The 21,034-nt window shown below is 40.4% G+C and overlaps 1 protein-coding gene across 4 annotated transcripts in view; it reads right to left on the reverse strand.

The window, feature by feature from the left end:
- TDRD7 (tudor domain containing 7) overlaps window positions 1-21,034 on the reverse strand; it is a 77,948-nt gene that overhangs the window by 45,905 nt on the left and 11,009 nt on the right. Inside the window, exons 2-6 of one of the 4 annotated variants that reach the window (XM_060199130.1) lie at window positions 12,946-12,967; window positions 11,060-11,141; window positions 8,675-8,887; window positions 6,374-6,515; window positions 2,978-3,191 (exon numbers count right to left, since the gene is read on the reverse strand). In XM_060199130.1, the coding sequence (XP_060055113.1) occupies window positions 2,978-3,191; window positions 6,374-6,515; window positions 8,675-8,881 (563 nt within the window). In that variant the 5' untranslated portion in view covers window positions 8,882-8,887; window positions 11,060-11,141; window positions 12,946-12,967. Of the gene's footprint in view, window positions 1-2,977; window positions 3,192-6,373; window positions 6,516-8,674; window positions 8,888-11,059; window positions 11,181-12,945; window positions 12,968-21,034 lie in introns of all 4 variants that reach the window. The other 3 variants (XM_060199129.1, XM_007524118.2, XM_060199131.1) reach the window with 3 other exon arrangements.

Below are 21,034 nucleotides of genomic sequence, written 5' to 3' on the forward strand. Positions count from 1 at the left end.
ATAAAGAGAGAGAGAGAGATACCTGCAGCCCTACTTCACAGCTCATGAAGCTTTCTTCCTACAAATAAAGTTTAAGTGATTTTTTAAATTTCTTTTTTTTCTTTATTTATTTTGCCTCCAGGGTTATCATTGGGGTTCGGTGCCTGCACTAGGAAGCCACTGCTCCTGGAGGCCATTTTTCCCATTTTGTTGTCCTTGTTGTCACTATCATTGTCATTGCTGTTGTTGTTGTACAGGACAGAGAGAAATGGAGAGAGGAGGGGAAGATAGAGGGGGGAGAGAAAGACACCTGCAGACCTGCTTCACCGCTTGTGAAAAGACCCCTGCTGCAGGTGGGGAGTCGGGGGCTCGAACCAGATTCCTTACACCCGTCCTTGGGCTTCACGCCAAGTGCAGCTTAACCCACTGCGCTACTGCCCGACCCTCTTAAAATTTCTTTATTGGGGGATTAATGGTTTACAGCCAACAGTAAACTACAATAGTTCGTACATGTGTAACATTATATAAATTCTACATGGGCTTGGAAGACAACATCATGGTTCTGTAAAAAAGACTTTTTAAAAAAAATTTATATTTATTTATTTTCCCTTTTGTTGCCCTTGTTGTCTTTTATTGTTGTAGTTATTATTGTTGTTGTAATTTATGGCGTTTTTAGATAGGACGGAGAGAAATGGAGAGAGGAGGGGAAGACAGAGGGGGAGAGAAAGACAGACACCCGCAGACCTGCTTCACCACCTGTGAAGCGACTCCCCTGCAGGTGGGGAGCTGGGAGCTCGAACCTGGATCCTTGCACTTTGTTTAACCCTCTGTGCTACCGCCTGACTCCTAAAAAAGAGTTTTCTAAGCCTGAGACTCTTGAGTTTCCAGGTTCAGTCCCCAACACCATTGGAAGCCAGAGCTGAACAGGCCTCTGGCCTTTCTCTCTCTCTCTCTCTCTATCAAAATAAAGCAAAAAAAAAAAAAAAAAAAAAAAAAAAAAAAAAAAAGTAGTACTCTTTTACCTAAATTTAAATAATTTCTCCTTTCCTTCCTTTCTCCCTCTTTCCCTTTAGATCCCAGAGCACCACTAAGCTCTGGTTTATGGTAGTACTGGGGACTGAACCTGGGACCTCAGAGCCTCAGGCATTAGAGTCTTTTTTGCATAATCATTATACTGTCTCCCTCACCCTGAAGAAATTCTCTCTAGATATTCTAGTATGAGGGAGAGAAAACTATCTGTTACACAAAATGGAACTTCTAAGTACTGATATAAAGGTTTGTGATACAACAAAATTTGTTCTGTAAAGACAAACAGGATAGAAAAATGTGATGTCATTCATTTGTATGAAGCTGGCAAATGTTTTATGTAAAAAAACCCAAATCCAATAGTATAATATTTTGGAATTATCAAGGTATACAGTCTGTATAACAGTTCAATACGCTAACTGTAAAAGCAACCACATGACACATGAACAGAAGGATGGTGCAGTGTCCTAATAAAACTTTACTTAAAAAAAAAGTAATTTTGGTACAGCCTAGAATGTTCCTAGCTATGACCATGAAATGCAAGCTCAGACCTATGGGGATGCAGAGGTTATACAGGCTCCTGTGCTGAATATGGAACCCAGATCAGATTTATGGGGGTTTAATGTTAATGGTATTTATATACTTTCCCCATATTTGGGAGCTACTCTCTTCCTTGATCAAGCCTTCTAGTCCTACTTCCACCTCGGACACTATCTCCCCAGATAATACCTTTAGCCCACCTGCATGTTAACTGTCAGACTCAGGCAAAAATCAGTAAAGTCATAGGCCCCTTGGAATATACCTAAATAGATTTCCTAGCTTTTTCCAAAAATGGAGACCCCAAATCTCATCTGCTATATTCTTACCTTTTAGGTTCCTGATTATTTAACATTTTTTCCTGCTTTCTATCTTAATACTTTTCAGCCACCAAGGTGCAGAGGCTACCATGATGCCACCCTGACTTCCCTGAGCAGAGGACCTCACCAATGTGTCCTAGGACCCTACCTCTCCAGAGCCCTGCCCCACTAGGGAAAAGACAGAAAACAGGCTGGAGGTATGGATCAACCTGCTAATGCCCATGTCTAGCAGAGAAGCAATTACAGAAGCCAGACCTTCCATCTTCTGCACCCCATAATGATCCTGGGTCCATACTCCCAGAGGGATAAAGAATAGGGAAGCTTCCAATGAAGGTGGTGAGAGATGGAACTCTGGTGGTGGGTATTGTATGAAATTTTACCTCTCTTATCCTACAGTCTTGTCGATCATTATTAAATAAATAAAAATAATAATTGGATAGATTTGGCTCATAGGTCATAGTTTATTGGCCAGCGCTGCCTTATAAAACAAGAACATTTAGAATCACAAAGGAAACATGAGACAACATAGCTTAACATTTTCACTGGACAAATAAAAAATTTGTCCAACAGTTAGATACTTTGAGTCCAAAGATTATGTGTATACAGTTGCATATAATCAAAATGATTAAATAATTTCACTTTTTTTCACCTGGCCAGAATCTAAACTAAGATTTTAAAGCTGTATTATAACTGCTAGTTTGGTGTTCCAACCATAAATGCTAGGATACAATTATGAATAGGAATACTTAAGTATATTGGAATGTGCAAATACATCAGACTTTGCTTAGAATTTACCAAACTAATTATACGAAAGGTTTCCAGGAAAGTTATGTTGTGTTGAAACAGCATCTTAGGACAACTTTGTGAGAACTACTAAAAATTAATTTTGTAAGGAGATATTACCAACTGCCGACAAAACACGAACTGGAGATACTCATTGAATGATACTCGGGCAACCAGCAGAAGTAAATTTACTAGTAACATAGCATTTGGTTACAACATGTAAACTTACATTAAACTCAACAGTAAGCACTTCCTTTTCTGAACAAACCTTTTAATGTTCATTATCCTAGGCCCGTCAAATGCCTGCATGTAGCTAAACAAAGTGCAAATACCTGTTGTTAGTAGGCACGGACAACTGCCTCTGTACCGGAACATCTCTGAATACTTCACTTCCGATGGTTGAGTGTAACGTGTAAGGTGGCATTTCGACATCAGACTTAATTCCAAGAGGGCTTCCTTTGTCTCTCAACAGTGCTGGGTTAGGCTTTTGGTTGACAGAAAAATCTGAAGAAAATCCTGGTTGTCTGAGGGTCGCTTTTGGTTTTCCTATAAAGTCAGGCACATGTAATGAAGTTAATTAACAACATCTGAGCCTCATTGTGTCATTGCCCCTCTCAAATGCTTTCTTTCATTTTTTAATTGGGGTGTTAGTGATTTACAATATAATCTTTAACAACCTCTCATCTCCACCTTGATTGGTGTCAAGAAGACACACCAGGAGCCAATGTCCCTTCATGCTGTCCCTTTCCCTTCTTCCACAGAGTCCTTTGCTTAGGAGCAAGACACCACACCCAGTCCAGCTTTCACCTCATGTTTTCTCTTACTGTTCTTTGTTCTTAAGTTTCATCTATCAGTGAGGCCATTTGGTATTGGTCTTTCTCTTCCTGGTTTGTCTCACTCAACATGATGCCTCTGAGTTCTGCCCATGCGACTGCAACAGCTTGGTCAGATGCTTTCTGTGGGCTCTTTCTTAGTCTCAGAACAATTTGTAAGAACACAAGGAAGCTGCCACTGGAGGGTAGGTCAGGAGGAGTACAGATTGTCCAGTATGTAGCAGATGAAATTCCTCCTCAGAAAGTAGCTTCATCTGCTGAGTTCTTATTAGTTTGCTTCCTCTATTTAGCAACTAACACGTCAGTTGTGGTTACTTCATGTTTTCACAAACACAGCATACTTGGGGCCAGGTGGTGGTATACCTGGTTAAGCACTCACATTACAGTAATCAAGGACCCAGGTTCAAGCCCCTAGCCCCCACCTGCTGGGGGAAAGCTTCATGAGTGGTTAAGCAGTGCTGCAGGTGTCTCTCTCTCTCTTCCTATCTCTCCCTCACCTCTTAATTTCTGTCTCTATCCAATAAAAAAAATAAAAATACAAAAAAAGGACTTATAAAAAACAAACATAGCATACTCAGCCACATTTCAGTCTTTCCATGTAATTTCTTCATCAGTTTAAATGATGTCCATCATTTGAGGTCCTAGCTCCCCTTCACTATGAAGTCCCACTTTGCCTTTCTCACAATGATTATTCCTTGTCTAAAATGTTCACTATGGCATTTAAGCATCTACCACTTGAGAAAATGATTTTGTACTGATTGACCACTGCTTTACAACGCTACAAGACTTTGGGAATACTACTTCATATCTCTGTTTTATAAGTCTTATCCTGTTAGGCATCTATATTTTTATATTATCATTGAAACCCTTAAAAATCATATTTCTTTTTGCTGTCACTGGAACTTTATACTTTGGGCCAACTTTTTTCCAGATAGAAAGTGACAGACAGAGGGAGAGAGGGAAAGATACCATCATAGCACTGAATCTTCCCCTAGTATGGTGGAGGCTAGGTTTAAACCTGAGTCACATCTAAGGCAATGCTGGCACCCTCCCAAGTGAGCTACCTGCTGACCCTTTCTTAGTATCTATTTTGATTCATTTTACATGGGAGACAGATGGGAAGAGAGAGAGAAGTCAGAGCACTACACTGGCTCATAAGGTGTCTCAGATAGAACCAGTAGTCATAGGCATGCAAGCCATGCACTGTACCAGCTGAGCTGTTTCCCCACCCATGCCCAACTATTTCTTGAGAATTTAGTTTTTTTAAATTTTTGTTTATTTAAAAATTTTTGTTTATTTAAAAAAGGAGACATTAACAAACCATAGGATAAGAGGGGTACAACTCCACGCTATTTCCACCACCAGGATCTCGGTATCCCATCCCCTTCCCTAATAGCTTTCCTATTCTTTATCCCTCTTGGAGTATGGACCCAAGGTCATTGTGGGATGCAGAAGGTGGAAGGTCTGGCTTCTGTAACTGCTTCCCCACTGAACATGGGTGTTGACCGATCCATACTCCCAGCCTGCCTCTCTCCCTCCCTAGTAGAGCGGGGCTCTGGGGAAGCGGAGCTCCAGGACACATTGGTGGGGTCGTCTGTCCAGGGAAGTCTGGTCAGCATCATGCCAGCATCTGGAACCTGGTGGCTGAAAAGAGAGTTAACATACAAAGCCAAACAAATTGTTGAACAATCATGGACTGGAATAGTGCAGATGAAGTGTTGGGGGGGGGGTTTCCTCCATTTTATAGATAGCTAGTAGGCATATCTTAGTTATATTTTAAAGGGCCTGTAGCTATACTATTTGTTGTTTTTCTCTGAGCCTGAAATCTGATATGCAGGTAGATCCAAGTTATAGTCTGGGGAGGTGATGTCATGGCTGGAAAAGAGACAGAAAACTGGGTAAAGGAAGAGAGTAGCTCCCTAATATGGGGAAGGGGTATAAATATTGTTTAATTGTTTTATTGATTGTAAATCCCATCAATTTGATTTGGTCTGGGGCCCATATTCAGCTTAAGAGCCTATGTGACCTCTGCATCCCTGTAGATCTGAGCTCAAAACTGATTAGAGCAATTTGTTTGGCTTTGTATGTTAACTCTCTTTTCAGCCAGCAGGTTCCAGATGCCAGCAGAATGCCGACCAGACTTCCCTGGACAGACGACCCCACCAATGTGTCCTAGAGCTCCGCTTCCCCAGAGCCCCACCCCACTAGGGAAAGAGAGAGACAGGCTGGGAGTATGGATCTACCTGTCAACACCCATGTTCAGTGGGGAAGCAATTACAGAAGCCAGACCTTCTACCTTTTGCATCCCATCATGACCCTGGGTCCATATTCCCAGAGGAATAAAGACTAGGAAAGCTATCAGGGGAGGGGATGAGATGTGGAGTTCTGATGGTGGGAATTGTGTGGAGTTGTACCCCTCTTATCCTATGGTTTTATCAATGTTTCCTTTTATAAATAAATTTAAAAAAATTGATTAGAAGTTCCTTGAGATAAGTATTAAGCTATAAATATAAATTGTTGATGACACAACTGCACTAGGTAATTCAGGTTCTTCTGAAAACAAAGGATTTATCCCAACAGGCATATTTGTACATGAAATCACATGTTTATGGTTCATATAACATTCTGGATGATAACCTGAAAGAATAAAGCCAAAGTCTGCAGTAATAAACTTGATATACTCTGAGTTGTTTTACTGTTAAATATACATGCTTCACTTAGTCAATCATACTCATGTTTACTTAATTTTCAGTGGAAATACACTCCAGGATTTCTTCCTTGAAATGCAGGTATTTATTCTAAGTGTAAGAACTATTTCCATAATCCACAGGACAGTGTATTCACAGAAAGATTTAAAATTTTCAGCATGTAAAAAAAAAGAAAAAAAAATCTTACCTTCTAGAAAAAATGGCATGGTTTTCTTTACTCTCATCTGACAATTAACTTGCCGCCCAGTTTTCCTTTTAGAACTCCTCTGACGAGCCACCAGCTGAGCAATTCTTGCAGTTTCTGTGCAAGCCACAGCATAGCAGGTTATCTATTCACGAAAGGCAAGGAGAGAGAAGCATTTCTTAGATGTACTAGTGGCTATAGGTCAACTCTGAAATTTTAGTGAGTTTACATGTCTCAAGTCAAACTATATGCAAATATTCATCTCACTTTTTGATGATGCTAGAGCAAAATGATTTCCTACAAGAAAATCAAACATAGTCTAGCACACTGAATATTCCTCAGAGTGAAACTGTTGTTCATCCTTTTAACAGGCATTTGTGAAGTATCCACAATGTGTTAGGGGCTACAGAACCAACAAATGAAACCCCCTCCCCCACCAATAAAAACCTTGTAATCTGCATACATTCTCTTATTTATATGCGTTTTTCCCCAATGTTAAGATGGACAAAAAAGTGGCTCAGGAAAGTTAAACTACCTCCCCAAATCATACAGTTAGCCTATCTTTCTAAATCCTAACTGTCAACTTGTAAATATTACATTGTATTGCCTCTCCAAGAACATCAAATCCTGGTCTTGGCATTGCATGAATTAGCTGGGTGACCTGTAGCAAATTAGTGTATCTCGTGATCTCTACATTCTTAGCTGTAAAGCAGAAAGCGCTTATATATGGGGGTTTCAGTCTGTTATAAAGGGAGTGGCAGGACTCCTTGGAAGCACCTCAGGGACCTCATGGTGGCAGGCACTGTGAGGACAAAACAGAGTAAGCAGAAGCCATGGAATCACGCACTTGCTTACACCATGGTAGGCAGCTGAGCCTTTTGTCTTTAAAAAGAATGTGCTATCTTTGTATGTATGTGCACGTGCATGTGTGTGTGTAGTAGCTGGAACCTGCACCTCTGCAATTTCACCAATTCCAGGCTCACTATTTTATTCAAAGAGTGACAGAGACAGAGAGAGGGGGAGATACACCACACTACCTCCCATGTAGTCCCAAACTGTACATTAAACAGATACCAAGAAGTGAAACTGCTGGGTCTCAGGATATATGCAATTAAAAATTTACTTGTTTCTATCAAGTAACCCAATATATGTATATAATTTTCTATGCAGAGGAATAAGAAAATATAAATTAATGGATATAAATGAAATAATTTGAAATTACAGACCATAAAAACAGGACTATACTGGTGTGAAGGGGAGAAGAGGTTCGAAAGGGCAGGGGCTAGAAACAGGGAGAATGATAAGGAAGGGCCTGTAGTGAGCAAAGTGCTAAATGGAGGCCGCGAGACAGCTCGTTTGGCAGAAGACAAACTTTACCACCTGCAAAGACCTAGGTTTAACCTCCAGCCACCACGTGGGAACACCTGCATGGGGAAAACTTCACCAACAGTGAAGCAGAGCTATGGTGTCTTGCCTCTCTCTGTTTTTCTCGTTTCTCTCTTCCTGTCTGTCACCTTCTATCTTTAAAAGGGGGAAGAGGCAGAGGGGGAGGATCTGAGGATTTGAGGGTCTGCCAGGAGTGGTGGAACTGTGCAAGCACAGAGCTCCACAGATAACACTGGTGGCGGGGAGGGGGGGAGTGCTCAATGACCATATGGGAACTGAACTTGGGTTCAGATAACAGGAAGAGAAATGAATCAGGTCGGATGGTGAGAATTTACAAGTGTCAATTAGAGTTGGTAGTCAGGAGGTCATTAATAACCTAGACTAAAAGGGCTACAGCAACTCAAATAATGGGGTGGTGGTGGTGGTGGTGGTGTTCTGGCAGTTAAGGGGTCCAGTAGTTATGCTGAATGGACATTAAGGATGGGGGAAATTCTACTATTATTTTTTAAATTTGTGCTGGTGAGATAGCTCACCCAGGAGGGTGTTTGCATTGCCATGCATGTGAGCCAGGCCTGGGGTCCCAGTACACTACATGAGGACCACAGCACAGGAAGCAGCTCCAGTGCCCATGTGTCTCTCCCTGTCTCTCTCTCTTGTCTATTTCTTTGCATTTAAAGAAGTTGGCCTGAAGCAGTGAAACCCTAGCGATGACAAAAAATATTAAATATGGTTTAAATCTGATCTTTGTAATAAATATAATTTGAGAAGAGAATTAAAAGACATCAAAATGTAGGCAGGGCTGTGGGCGCTCTTCTCCCACAACCAACCTTAAACCACTTCTAGCCTAGGCATGAGACTGGAAGAACCAAACAGGTAATAAGAACTGGTCTCTTTTGACAGGTAAAATTACCTTCTTACCTCTCCAGATCTACTAGTCTCTATCCTGACAACTGCTGGCACACTTCTCAGATAGGCTTCTAGTGTATGGTAACCTAACTGCTTGAAGGGGATCCAGTCACCAGTCAAGGATTTGTACTCTCCTTGGAGTCGGGGTAATGCTACTCCATTTTTATGAGACTGTAGGACAGCTCGTAGCATTTTTGAAACTAGATCTGCTTCCAGCATCTTCACCTACAAGAGCACAGCAGAAGGTTACTATAATGTAATAATTCACTGGTGTGTGCAAGTAGATATTCACAGTTTACATGTGCTCAATTATTTCATAAATCGTCACAGAATTATTACAGGAAAACAAGTGCAAAGGCAGAGAAAAAGCACCAAGTACTATGAGAACTGGGGGAAGTCAGAAAGGCCTAGGTAAGGATACTTCTCCAAGTACTGAATGACAAGGTAGAGATAGCCAGGCAAGAAGAAGGTGATGATGGGGTGAGGCAAGTGAGTACAGACAGCATTACCTGAAGTAAAAGAAACAAAGTTCACAAGGCACAGAGGTAAGAGAAGTACATGACTGGTTTGGAGAACTCTAGGCAGTTAAATGTCTGGATGTGTCTGAACAGACTCTAACCTGAGGACCAAACGGAAAGGGGGATGGGAGATGGGGTGGGAGGAGACCCACAGGGATTACTCTGTCTGTGCTAATATAGTTTGCATTGGTGCCAAAAGTAATTAGGGGGCCAAGAAAGCCTTTTTTTTGGGGGGGGAGTATGCAAATGGCTTTCTTTTTATTTATAAAAGGAGACATTGACAAAACCATAGGATAAGAGGGGCACAACTCCACACAGTTCCCACCATCAGAACTCCACATCTCATCCCCTCCCCTGATAGCTTTCCTAGTCTTTGTCCCTCTGGGAGCATGGACCCAAGGTCATGATGGGGTGCAGAAGGTGGAAGGTCTGGCTTCTGTAATTGCTTCCCCGCTGAACATGGACATTGACAGGTGGATCCATACTCCCAGTCTGTCTCTCTCTTTCCCTAGTCAGGTGGGGCTCTGGTGAAGAGCTTTTAAGTAGGGTGTGAAATGGCCTGTTCCTACTCTGCCCTCTACAAACATCAATACTGAGTATGGGTAAAAACAAACTGAAAGAAGGGTGAATAAAGTATAAGGACACTTGAGAACATGGAAGGCATAAAAGGTCTTGGGAATAAACAACAACAACAAAAACATTTGAGAGGTAGTTATGGAATCAAAGGAGTCAAGTAACTGGTTTGATGAGGAGGTAAGTTCCCACTTTTACAGTCCGGAACATGGTGGGTTGTAAGACCAGAGACCAAACTGCAAGAGAATTTAATTTTGGACATTCTGGAGGTTGGAGTGCTTGGAGAGCAAGTCAGCTAAGTATATTCACCATGAACTGGCTTTAGAGGTCTGAGCTCAATACAGATTACTTGGTCTCCAGCATTTATGTGATACTTGGTATCCAGCAAGGCAAAATAATAATAATAATAATAATGTAAAGGATGGACCTCTGTAGAAGGCTGTCCTTTAAGAGAAGAGCACAGAACCCAAAGTGGGTGAGAAATGAGATAAGAAAAGGTCTGATAACGCAGCTCATTTGGACAGTCTGACCCACAGTGTATTGGAAGAAGTGGTTTCTTTCTGCCTCTCTGTCTCGTAATACATGGAAAAGTTGGCCTGAAGTGGTTTTAAAAAGGGATCCGAGAGCTGGAAGTAGAAAAGACATAATCACAGTGTTATGTAAATAAGTGGATCCAAGAAGAATGACATGTTCAAAAGTGTCATTAGCAACACACTGGCCAAAAGAGAAAGAAAAGTGATTCTCCTGGGATTTGGTATCTAGGAAATTCTGGAGACCTAGGCTAAGAGTTGATCAGTAATTGGCATTTTTCAAGATTAACCACTCAGAAATAGAATGTCATGCAAGCAGCCAGGAAAAGTGAACATATCCTGTCATTAGAGGACGGAGAAAGACAAGTCATGGACAACTTGCTAATTTGTTCTTCAACTATGCTAGCTGGTAGAATTTTCTATGAAAATAGAAATGTTTTATATCTGCACTGTCCAACATGGTAACCACTGACCACACATAGCAGCTGAACCCTTGAAATGTGGCCAGCGTGGCCAAGTAAGTGAATATTAAATTTAAGTTAAGTGGGACTTATGAATACATTATTGAATAGCAAATAATTCTAAACAGCCTTCTTTGTCTAGTTTAGAAAACAAAAAGGAGCAGATATAAATCTATTATTTTCCTTATATCCATGCAAGAGGTGTTCTGGGGCCTTGTATATTCCCAGCTGACATTATTATTCTTTAAAAACTTTTAAATAAAAGACAAGACACACAGACACACAGAAAGAGGCATCACAGCACTGTTTTACCACCTGTGGAGCATCCACTGGTGCTGCGGTATTTCCTTGTAGTGCCAGAGCTTGACCCCGGGGCCTCGTGCATGGCAGCCATCTCCTGGCCCCCCTCACGTCCATTTTTAAAAGGAGACAAAATCTGTTCATTTGTGAATGCTTTTAATTATAATATGACATCAAAATGACAGCAAGGCTTAAATGGCCAGTAACCTAAGAATCCATTATACCCTTCTCTAGGAAATACTGCTACTGAATTTCCACTATCAACACATTTAATTAATACTATTTTTTACATACTAAAATTAACCAGTACATAATCTGAAGAAGGCCAATACTGGGTTATATTCTTATATTCTCTGTAAAGACACACACACACACACACACACACACACACACACACACCAATATGTTTATATATACTAAAATTTTTGGGGCTGGGAGGTGGTGCACCTAGTTAAGCACACATACTACAATACTACAATTTTCACTTAGGCATAATTACATATAATACAACTTATCTCAAGTATATAATCTACTGATAGAGGAGCCCACCTAGTTGAGTGCACGTTACCATGCACAAGGACCAGGGTTCAAGCCCCAGGTCCCCACCTGCAGAGAGGAAACTTCATGAATGGTTAAACAGAGTTGCTGGTATCTCTCTCTCTGTCTCTCTCTTCATCTAACTCCCTTTCCACTCATAATCTCTGTCATATCAAAAGAAAACAATGAAAAATAATTATTTGAAAAAATAATAGTGTGGGAGTCAGGCGGTAGCGCAACGGGTTAAGCACACGTGGCGGCACAAAGCACAAGGATTGTGCTAGTGATCCCGGTTTGATCACCCGGCTCCCCACCTGTAGGGGAGTCACTTCACAAGTCACTTCACAAGCAGTGAAACAGGTCTGCAGGTGTCTGTCTTTCTCTCCCCGTCTTCCCCTCCTCTCTCCATTTCTCTCTGTCCTATCCAACAACAATGACATCAATAACAACAATAATAACTACAGCAATAGAACAAGAACAACAAAAGGAATAAATAAATAAAATATTAAAAAAATAATTGAGTGTGTGTGTGTAATTATCAACACAATAAGAACCAGGGTATTTCCCCAGAAGCTTCTTTTTGAGCTAGAGAGCTCATGAGCAGGATGCCTGCACTGCTACGTGCATAACTCAAGTTCAAGTCCCAGCACGAGGGAGGAGACTTCAGTGCGATGGTGCCTCTCTTGCTCTCTTACTCGAGCTGAAGTACAAAGTGCACACCAGCCAGCAGTGCAATCAGTCATGCAGGAGGGCCCATGACATACATACACACAGAAGTTCCCTCACACAGCCAGGGTTCAAGAAGCTCAACTGGTAGAACACAAATCTGGCATGAGCAAAGCTCCCCCTCTCTATCCCCAGCACCATGTAGTACTCTGGCTTCTCTCTCTCATACGATTTAAATAATAAATCTTTAAAATAGTTCCCTCATGTGAGGTACTAAACACACGTAAAATGAAACATACAACAACGTTAGAAAATGAAATGGTATACTGTTGGAGGGTTACCATATAATACACAAAGTAGGAAAATCTTATTTGAAAGGAAAATGTGATAAAGACATTGTAAACTTCATGGCAATCACAAAATAAATTTAAAGTGGTGTAACTAGTAAGCCAGTAGCAAAGATCAAAAAGAATAAAAACTTTGATTAAGAAGCAAGCAGAAGTACAAAAACAAACAACTACACAGGGAAAATAAGAACAACACAACAGCAAATGGAAACAGGGCAAATAGAAAACATTCAGCAAAACGGAAGATTTAAAATTAACCACAACAGCTGCATTAAAGTTAATTATGGAAATAAAAAGTTTTCCAATAAAAAGATAAGAGATTGGCAGAATGGATATAAAAGCAAGACTTACCTATACACTAGCTACAAGAAACCTGTTTCAAATATAAATATACAGGACAAAAGTTAAAAGATATGCTATGCAAATATGCGGCTGTTTTAATATCAGAACAAAGAACATTACCAGAGACAAATATGAGTATTACATAATTAAGGAAATGATTCATCACAAGGATATAATGACCTTAAGCATGACTGCATCTAGCACAGGAGCTTCAAGACATAGGAAAAAAAAAAATACTAGGGCTGAAATACAAACATGCTCAAGATTATGTCCAGAGACTTCAAAGCTCCTTTTGTAGTAATTGGTAGACCCAATAAATCAGTAAGCATATAGTGGAACACCATTAGTCAAGCTAAGGATTTAATCAATATTCACAGCAGATGCCACTTCAAAAATAACAGAACATACATTCTTTTCAAGACCACACTGGACATTTATCAAGACAGAAACCAGGGACTTAATACCATACTCAGTCAACTGAAAATGCAGTATCCCTCTTTATCCGAGATTTTACTATATGCAGTTTCAGTTACCTGCAGTCACCTGAGGCCTGAAAATATAAAGAAATAAAGCATGTTGCACATTTAATGACATATTTTTAAATAACCGGAAGTCAAAAGAAAGGGCCCCACAAAGTCAGAAAATATTTTCAAATAAATGAAAACACAACATAAAAACAAAAATGCAATAGAAACTTTGCTGAGTGCAGCTAAGGCATTACTTAGAGTCAAAATTTACAGCACTACTGAGTTGGAAAAGGAAAAAGGTTACAAACCAATGATCTAGAATCTTAGGGGGAAACGAGCAAGTTATGCCAAAAATTGAAAGAAACAATACAATTAAGAGCAATACCAATAATGAGATGATGAAACAAATCAATAATGCAATCTGGGGAAAAGTACAGAAACAATTAGGAAACCAAAACTGGCGTTTTGAAAACTTGATAAACTTGGAAACCAAGAGGGTTAGCAAGACGTCTCCTGAGAGGACACCTGCTTTGCCAGGTGTGTGACCCAGGCTGCAGGCCCCAGTATATCACTGTGTTATTACTAAGGCACTGAACAAGGTTTTGATGTGTGGTCTCTCTCTCTCTCTCTCTTTGTTCCCCTTGCTCTCTTCCTATCTGTAAAAGCCAGCCTAAAAGCCAGCCTAGAGTAGTGATCTCTGGTAGCAACAATAATAAATAATAAATCATAAGAAAGAGAAGAAGGAATTACAATAAGAGGATTGAGGGAAACAGTCATAGAGCCTATGAACAACAAAATAAACTATTATGACAACTTATGACAACAAATTTGGCAACTTAGATGAATTGGGTAAATTCACCAAAAAAAACACAAATCCCCAAACCTATGGATATCACAGTACCTATATCTATTAGAGAACTTGAAATGGTAGTAAGACCCTTCATATAAAGAAAACTCAAGTACTCATTTTATTAAGGCAAATTATATCATGTAAGGAAGACTTAATTATAAACATGTAAGGAAGAATTAATACCACTTTTACATAAATTCTGCCCCCCAAACAGGGAAAGAAAACATAGCTGATTTCTGATATCAAAACCAAACTTACGATAAGAAAAGGTAGAATCCAAAATCCTCCATGAAAATAAATGCAATTTTCAGTTACAGTTAACTTTAGGAACGCAAGACTAGTTCAGCATGTATAAATCAGCCCAAGTATAGGACGGTCAGAAAAGTCATAACTGACTTATATCAACAGACTGAGAGGGGAAAAACTACAGATCAGTATGCAAAGATGACATTTGACAAGCTTTAAAATTATTTACAGTAAGAAAGACTCCAGGAAAACTCTAACAGAAGGAAACTTCATTACCCTGATGAAGCTCATCTGCAAAACAAAAAATCCACAGGGGCTGAGGAATAGCTCACCCACTGAGGCCTCCTTACTTTACCAGGTACAAAGTGTGTGCGTGTGCGTGTGTGTGAAAAATAAAAAAGAATGAAAAAAATCTGCCCTGGAGCAGTGAAACAACATGTGCACATGCTCCTGGCATTACACACACACACACACACACACACACACACACACACACACACACACAAAAGCGTGCGCGATGTCATATGAAACAGAGAAAGAGCGAATGTTCTCTCTCTAAGACTGAACAGGGCATTATCAAGCTGGAGGTTCTAGCCAGTGCAGCAAGGTTAATTTCAAGACTTTCTATACAAATGGTATTAATCACAATAGTGTGAGATTCTCTAGAAATAGTCACATCAATGGGACAAGAACAAAATCCAAAATTATACACACAGTCAACTTATCCTCAACAAAGATACAAAAGTCCAATAATGAAAATTCAAGGGACAGCTGCTGGAACACTCACTACACATCCCTATGCAAAAAGTTAACTTCATACCAAATGAAAAAAAAAACATATATAGTAATTAGCTCCAAATAGATAACTCAGATTATAAATGAAATAATATCTGAAAAGATAACATCGTGGTTGTGCAAAAAACTCATGCCTGAGGCACCAAAGGTCCTAGGTTCAACTCCCAGCACCACCATATACCAGAGCTGAGCAGTGCTACACTCTGGTATAAATTTAAAAGTAAAATTAAATAATATTGTAAAACTTGTAGAAAAAAAAAACTAGTAAGTCTTTGTAATTGTGGATTAGGCAAATATATCTTTTAAACCGCAAAAGAAAAAAAATGACAAAATGAGTCTCATAAAGTTTTAATTTTTACTGTTGAAAATTACATGAAAAGACAAGCCACAAATTGAGAGAAAATATTTTCATAACATACTCAGTAAACATCAGGTAATCTGCATATGTAAACAATTAAAGCTTAGTAATAAAAACCTAAGGAGCTCAATTAAAATATATAAAATATCTGAACTCCTAGTTCACTGAATTAGATGTACCCAGGCAAAACCAGAAGACACTCAGCAACACTATTCACTAAGAAATTCAAATTAACTGCACAACCAGACATCACTACACCTGTGTTACAACAGTTCAAATTTCAAAATCAGACACTATGAAAGTACTGCTAAGAGGGCAAGATTACTGGCACTCTTCACACATGTCTGATGGGCAAGAAAAATTGCACTTTGAGAAACAATTTGACACTTTATTATGAAGTAAAGCACAACCACTTTGAGGTTAACACAAAACCCTGTACTGTATGTTCATGTTTATGTATAGCTTTACTCGTAACAATGCAAATGTCCACCAACAGCTGACTGGACAGCAGGTAAGGTATTGCTACAGTATAGAATAGCTACTCAGCAATAAAAAGAAGCCAACTGTTGCTACAAAAAACTAGATGGAGGCTTCTCCTGTTCTCCCAACTTAAAAAAAAGTCAAAGGGAAAGATGTGTTTATGTAACACTCTGGAAAAGGCAGTATTTTAGGGACAAATAATAGCTTAGTGAGGAGAGAACTGACTTCAGGGGTAGACCAAGGCAACTGGTGGGGAGGGAATATTCCTTAACTGATTATGGTGACAAGCAAGTAAGTGTGTAAGTTTGTTAAAACTCATGGAACTCTAAATTAAAGAAGGATGGCTTTGCTTTAAAGTTTATTTCAGTAAAGCTGGGGGAAAGTCTTCAACCTGTATCTCCTTACAGTCCACTCCCTTCCCCTTGGATGTCCAATGTCTTACTCTGCTCTGCTCGTCAATCTGTATTCTGTCACTGTAGACCAGTCTGTCTAGTACTCTACTGGTCATGTGCGGCTTTTCATTGGTAAAGAGTATTCAACATCTGTGTTGCTTCCAACTTTGGGACTACTTACAAATAAAGTTATTTTCAATAATACAAGTCTTCGGGTAAAAAGATGTTTTTATTTCCCTTGTAAAATTCTGAGAACTGCATTTCCAAAGACACATACACACAGCCAGGGACCAGACAGAGCACACTGGGTAGCATTAGTGTCTCGCCATCCATGTGGCCCAGGTTTGAGCTCTGGGGGCACATGGAAGGGGCCATAGCACAGGAGCAAGCTCCAGTATGATGGTGTCTCTCTGTCTCTGCTTCTCTTTATACATATGAATGAAAATAGTTCTTGAAGCAGTGAAACAGCACATGTGCAAAGTCCCGGTTCCACAAATATAAGTATATTCATTCATATTTGGGGGCTAGAAGATGTTTACCCCAGGAGGGAACATTCTTTGACCTGTGCACAGCTCGCGATTAAGCCCCAACACCACATGGGAATTCCACAGCACCAGGGGAAGATTCGGCAATGTAGTCTAGTTTCATTCTCTTTCAATTAAAAATAATGAAAAAGTTGGTCTGGGAGTGGCGAAGTCACGCATGATCAAAGCCCAGACTCTTGAAATTAATTAACTGATTTACTTAAACATAACTTGTATCAATTATTCTCACTCTGTAGATGAGAAAACTAAAGGGCTTAGATGCTAAATAGCCAATATGGCAAGGGTAGATTTATGTCAGATTTTAGTTCTGGTCTGTTTGATGCTAAAACTCATATTCTTCCTATCATTTCATCTTGATTTTGAACAAAACAAATAAATGAATTAATTTCAAAAAACCTTCAAGAATAGAGGAAGACGGGGGTCGGGCGGTGGCGCAGTGGGTTAAGTGCATGAGGCGCAAAGCGCAAGGACCGGCATAAGGATCCCGGTTCGAGCCCCCGGCTCCCCACCTGCAGGGGGGTCACTTCACAGATGGTGAAGCAGGTCTGCAGGTGTCTATCTTTCTCTCCCCCTCTGTCTTCCTCTCCTCTCTCCATTTCTCTCTGTCTATCCAACAATGAACAACATCAACAATGGCAATAATAATAACCACAAGGAGGCTACAACAACAAGGGCAACAAAAGGGGGAAAAGATGGCCTCCAGAAGTGGTGGATTCATGGTGCAGGCACCAAGCCCAGCAATAACCCTGGAGGAAAAAAAAAAAAAAGAATAGAGGAAGACAAGATAGCTGAGAGAAACAGTAAGCAAAGTGAAAAGAAAAAGGAAAGAAAACAGTGGCAGAGAAGCAGCTGTAGAATCCCAACACCTGTCACCCTCAGTGTCTGAGGCATCTGTCCATTCATATCTGACCTATATTTCCTATTTATTTATCTAGTGCAGCCAGGGCCTCTTTTATGCAGGATTTTACTACTCCAGGCCACCTTCTTCATTCTTTTAATTTGGGGGGCTGTGGAGAGGGAAGGGGAGGAGAGAAAGATGTACTAGATGTAGTAGAGCTTCTCTTGGTGCTGTGGCACTCTCATGTGGTGCTGGGGTTAGAACCTGGGCCATGTGCAAGGAATGTACCCTACCATATGGCCCCAGGACCTGTATTTCAAGCAGGTTCTAAAAAGTAAGTTCGGTAGTTGGGCGGTAGCACAGCGGGTTAAGTGCACATGGCGCAAAGCGCAAGGGGTGGCGTAAGGATCCTGGTTGGAGCTCCCGACTCCCCACCTGCAGGGGAGTCGCTTCATAGGTGGTGAAGCAGGCCTGCAGGTGTCTGTCTTTCTCTCCCCTCTCTGTCTTCCCCTCCTCTCTCCATTTCTCTCTGTCCTATCCAATAATAACAACAACTATGACAACAATAACTACAGCAAGTGCAACAAGGGCAACAAAATGGGAAAAATGGCCTCCAGGAGCAGTGGATTTGTAGTGCAGGCATCGAGCCCCAGCAATAACCCTGGAGGCAAAAAAAAAAAAAAGTAAGCTCATGATTAAAACAAATGCTTTGATTTACCATGGTTCATGACTTAACAAAAATTACTTTGTTTTTACTATAGTCATTTCCTCTAGTAGGAAAACCCACAATGGAGGCTGGTCAGGTTTAATTTGCAAAAGAAATTACAGGATTATTTGCTAATTTCCCAGTGACTAACTTCCCCCAACTTTCTCTTTGCATCAACCTTTCCCATGTAGCAACTCTCTCCTTCAAAATTCGATTACTCACACCTTTTTAGCTAGGGCTCTTCTGATTATAACTGGAGTTTACATAATTTTAAAATTTTATTAGTGATTTATTATTGATTTACAAAATTATGAGATAACATGGGTATAATTCTACACCATTCCCACCACCAAAATTTTGTGTCCCCATCCCCCTCCATTGGAAATTACAGCAGTTCTCAAGGTTACAGATATAGGCTGACTATTATTTCTATAGCTATCTATCTCTAGTTACACATTTTTGGCAGTTTTTTTCTATGGTCCTGCCTCTACTCCTTTCTTTTCTAATTTATTTATAAAATAAAAAAATTGAAAATATTGACAATAATCATAGAATAAGAGGGGTATAATTCCACACATTTCCCACTACCAGAGTTCTGTGTCCCATCCCCCTCCATTGGAAGCTTTCCTATTCTTTTATCTCTCTGGGAGCATGGACCCTCGGTCATTATGGGGTACAGAAGGTGGGAGGTCTGATTTCTGTAATTGCTTCTCTGATAGACATGGGCATTGACAGGTTGATCCATACTCCCAGCCTGTCCCTATCTTTCCCTACTGGGGCAGGGCCCTGGAGAGGTGGTGATCCAGGATACACTGACTGGGTGAGTCAGGTTGACGTCATGGTAGCATCTGCAACTTAGTGTTTGGAACTTGTATTCCTTTGCTTTCTCCTTTCTTGTGGGACTTGGTTCAGTAGTTCTTGTAAGGTGGGGTTGATTGTGGCAAATTCCTTTAGCTCTTGAGTATTTGAGAAAACCTTCATTTCTCCATCATATTTGAAGGATAATTTTGCAGGGTACAGTATTCATGGCTGGAATTCCCTCTCCTTTAGAACTTTGAATATGTCATTCCACTGTCTCCTTACCTCTATAGAGTTTGTGAAGAGAAATCTGAAGAAAGTCTTATAGCTCTGCCTTTGTATGTAACTTCTTTCCTTTCCCTAGCAGCCAGCAAAAATTTTTCCTTGCCATTGACTTTTGATAATTTTACAATAATGTACCTTGGCACTGGTCTTTTTGTATTTATAAATCTGGGTAATCATTCTGCCTCTTGAATGAGAATGTTCTGATGGTTTCCTAAGTGAGGGAAGTTCTCAGTTAAGATTGCTCTGAAAATGGATTCTGGGCCTTTGGCCTTGTCCGCCTCCACAGATATACCTATCACTCTTATATCCGATCTTTTGATGGAGTCTGCAGTTTCACGGAGAGGTGCTTCAGTCTTTCTGAACCATTCCTCTCCCTCATCTTTGAATTGAGAGTGGGTTGGCTGTATCTTCTGGATTGGAGATTATTTCTTCTGGATGTATGAATCTACTTCCTGAGCCTTCTACCTGGGCATGGACTGCAGTTAGAGTGTCTTTTATTCTCAAGTTCTGACTGAAGTTCTTTCAATATTTGAAGATTCTTAGTGAACTCTGTTATTAAGTTCCTCTCGTGTGTTTTAATTCCACAGTAATGTGCTCTTTTAATTCTTGCTTAACTTCTTGGAGAGTCCTCATAATGAGCTCTGTGTAGTCTGTCTCTGAGAGTCTCTCTGAATCTGTAATTCCTTGCATTTCCTCTGTTTCATTTCTGTCTGGCCTGATAAGGCATAGTTGGTTGTTTAGCTGTTTCTCTGCTTGCGCATTTTTTTTTTTTGGTGCTGGTTATTGATGGCCAGCAGGTGGTGCTATTGTGATCTCTAGGTTTCTCGTTTGATCTGTGGTGGGTGGGATGGGGTAGGGGAGTGATTGCTTTGGGCTGTCTCGTGGTCACAAATGCTCTGTTTTATGTTGTGTCTTTGCCTTAGATTCAGAAGGCTAAAACCTCCTTGAGTCAAAGATTGGGAAGTTTTAAGTCCCTGTCTCTTTTCTTCCTGCACTAGGAACAATGTTACTTGCTTGCTGCCCTTAAAGTGAAATTGCCAAAATGGCGCCGCCCAGAGCACTGATCTGACTTTGCTGTTCTTCAACTCTCGCCCTTTTCGCTCCCACTGCACACCAGCACACACCTGAGGCTGCAGAACTTTCAGCTGTAGATTAGGACTTCAGTTGGGTCTCTTATTGTATTCATTTGTTTTTTTGGGAGGAGAGGTGACTTGGTCCCAGTTATTCCATGGCCACACCTCCTGGAAGTCCTGGAGTTTTCATCTTTGTATACCTGCATAGCTAAGGGGACCTTGATGATGAATTTTACACACACACACACCCCTAATCCAAATGTAA

The sequence above is a fragment of the Erinaceus europaeus genome, chromosome 10 (assembly GCF_950295315.1).
Source record: "Erinaceus europaeus chromosome 10, mEriEur2.1, whole genome shotgun sequence".
NCBI classification, from domain to species: domain Eukaryota; kingdom Metazoa; phylum Chordata; class Mammalia; order Eulipotyphla; family Erinaceidae; genus Erinaceus; species Erinaceus europaeus.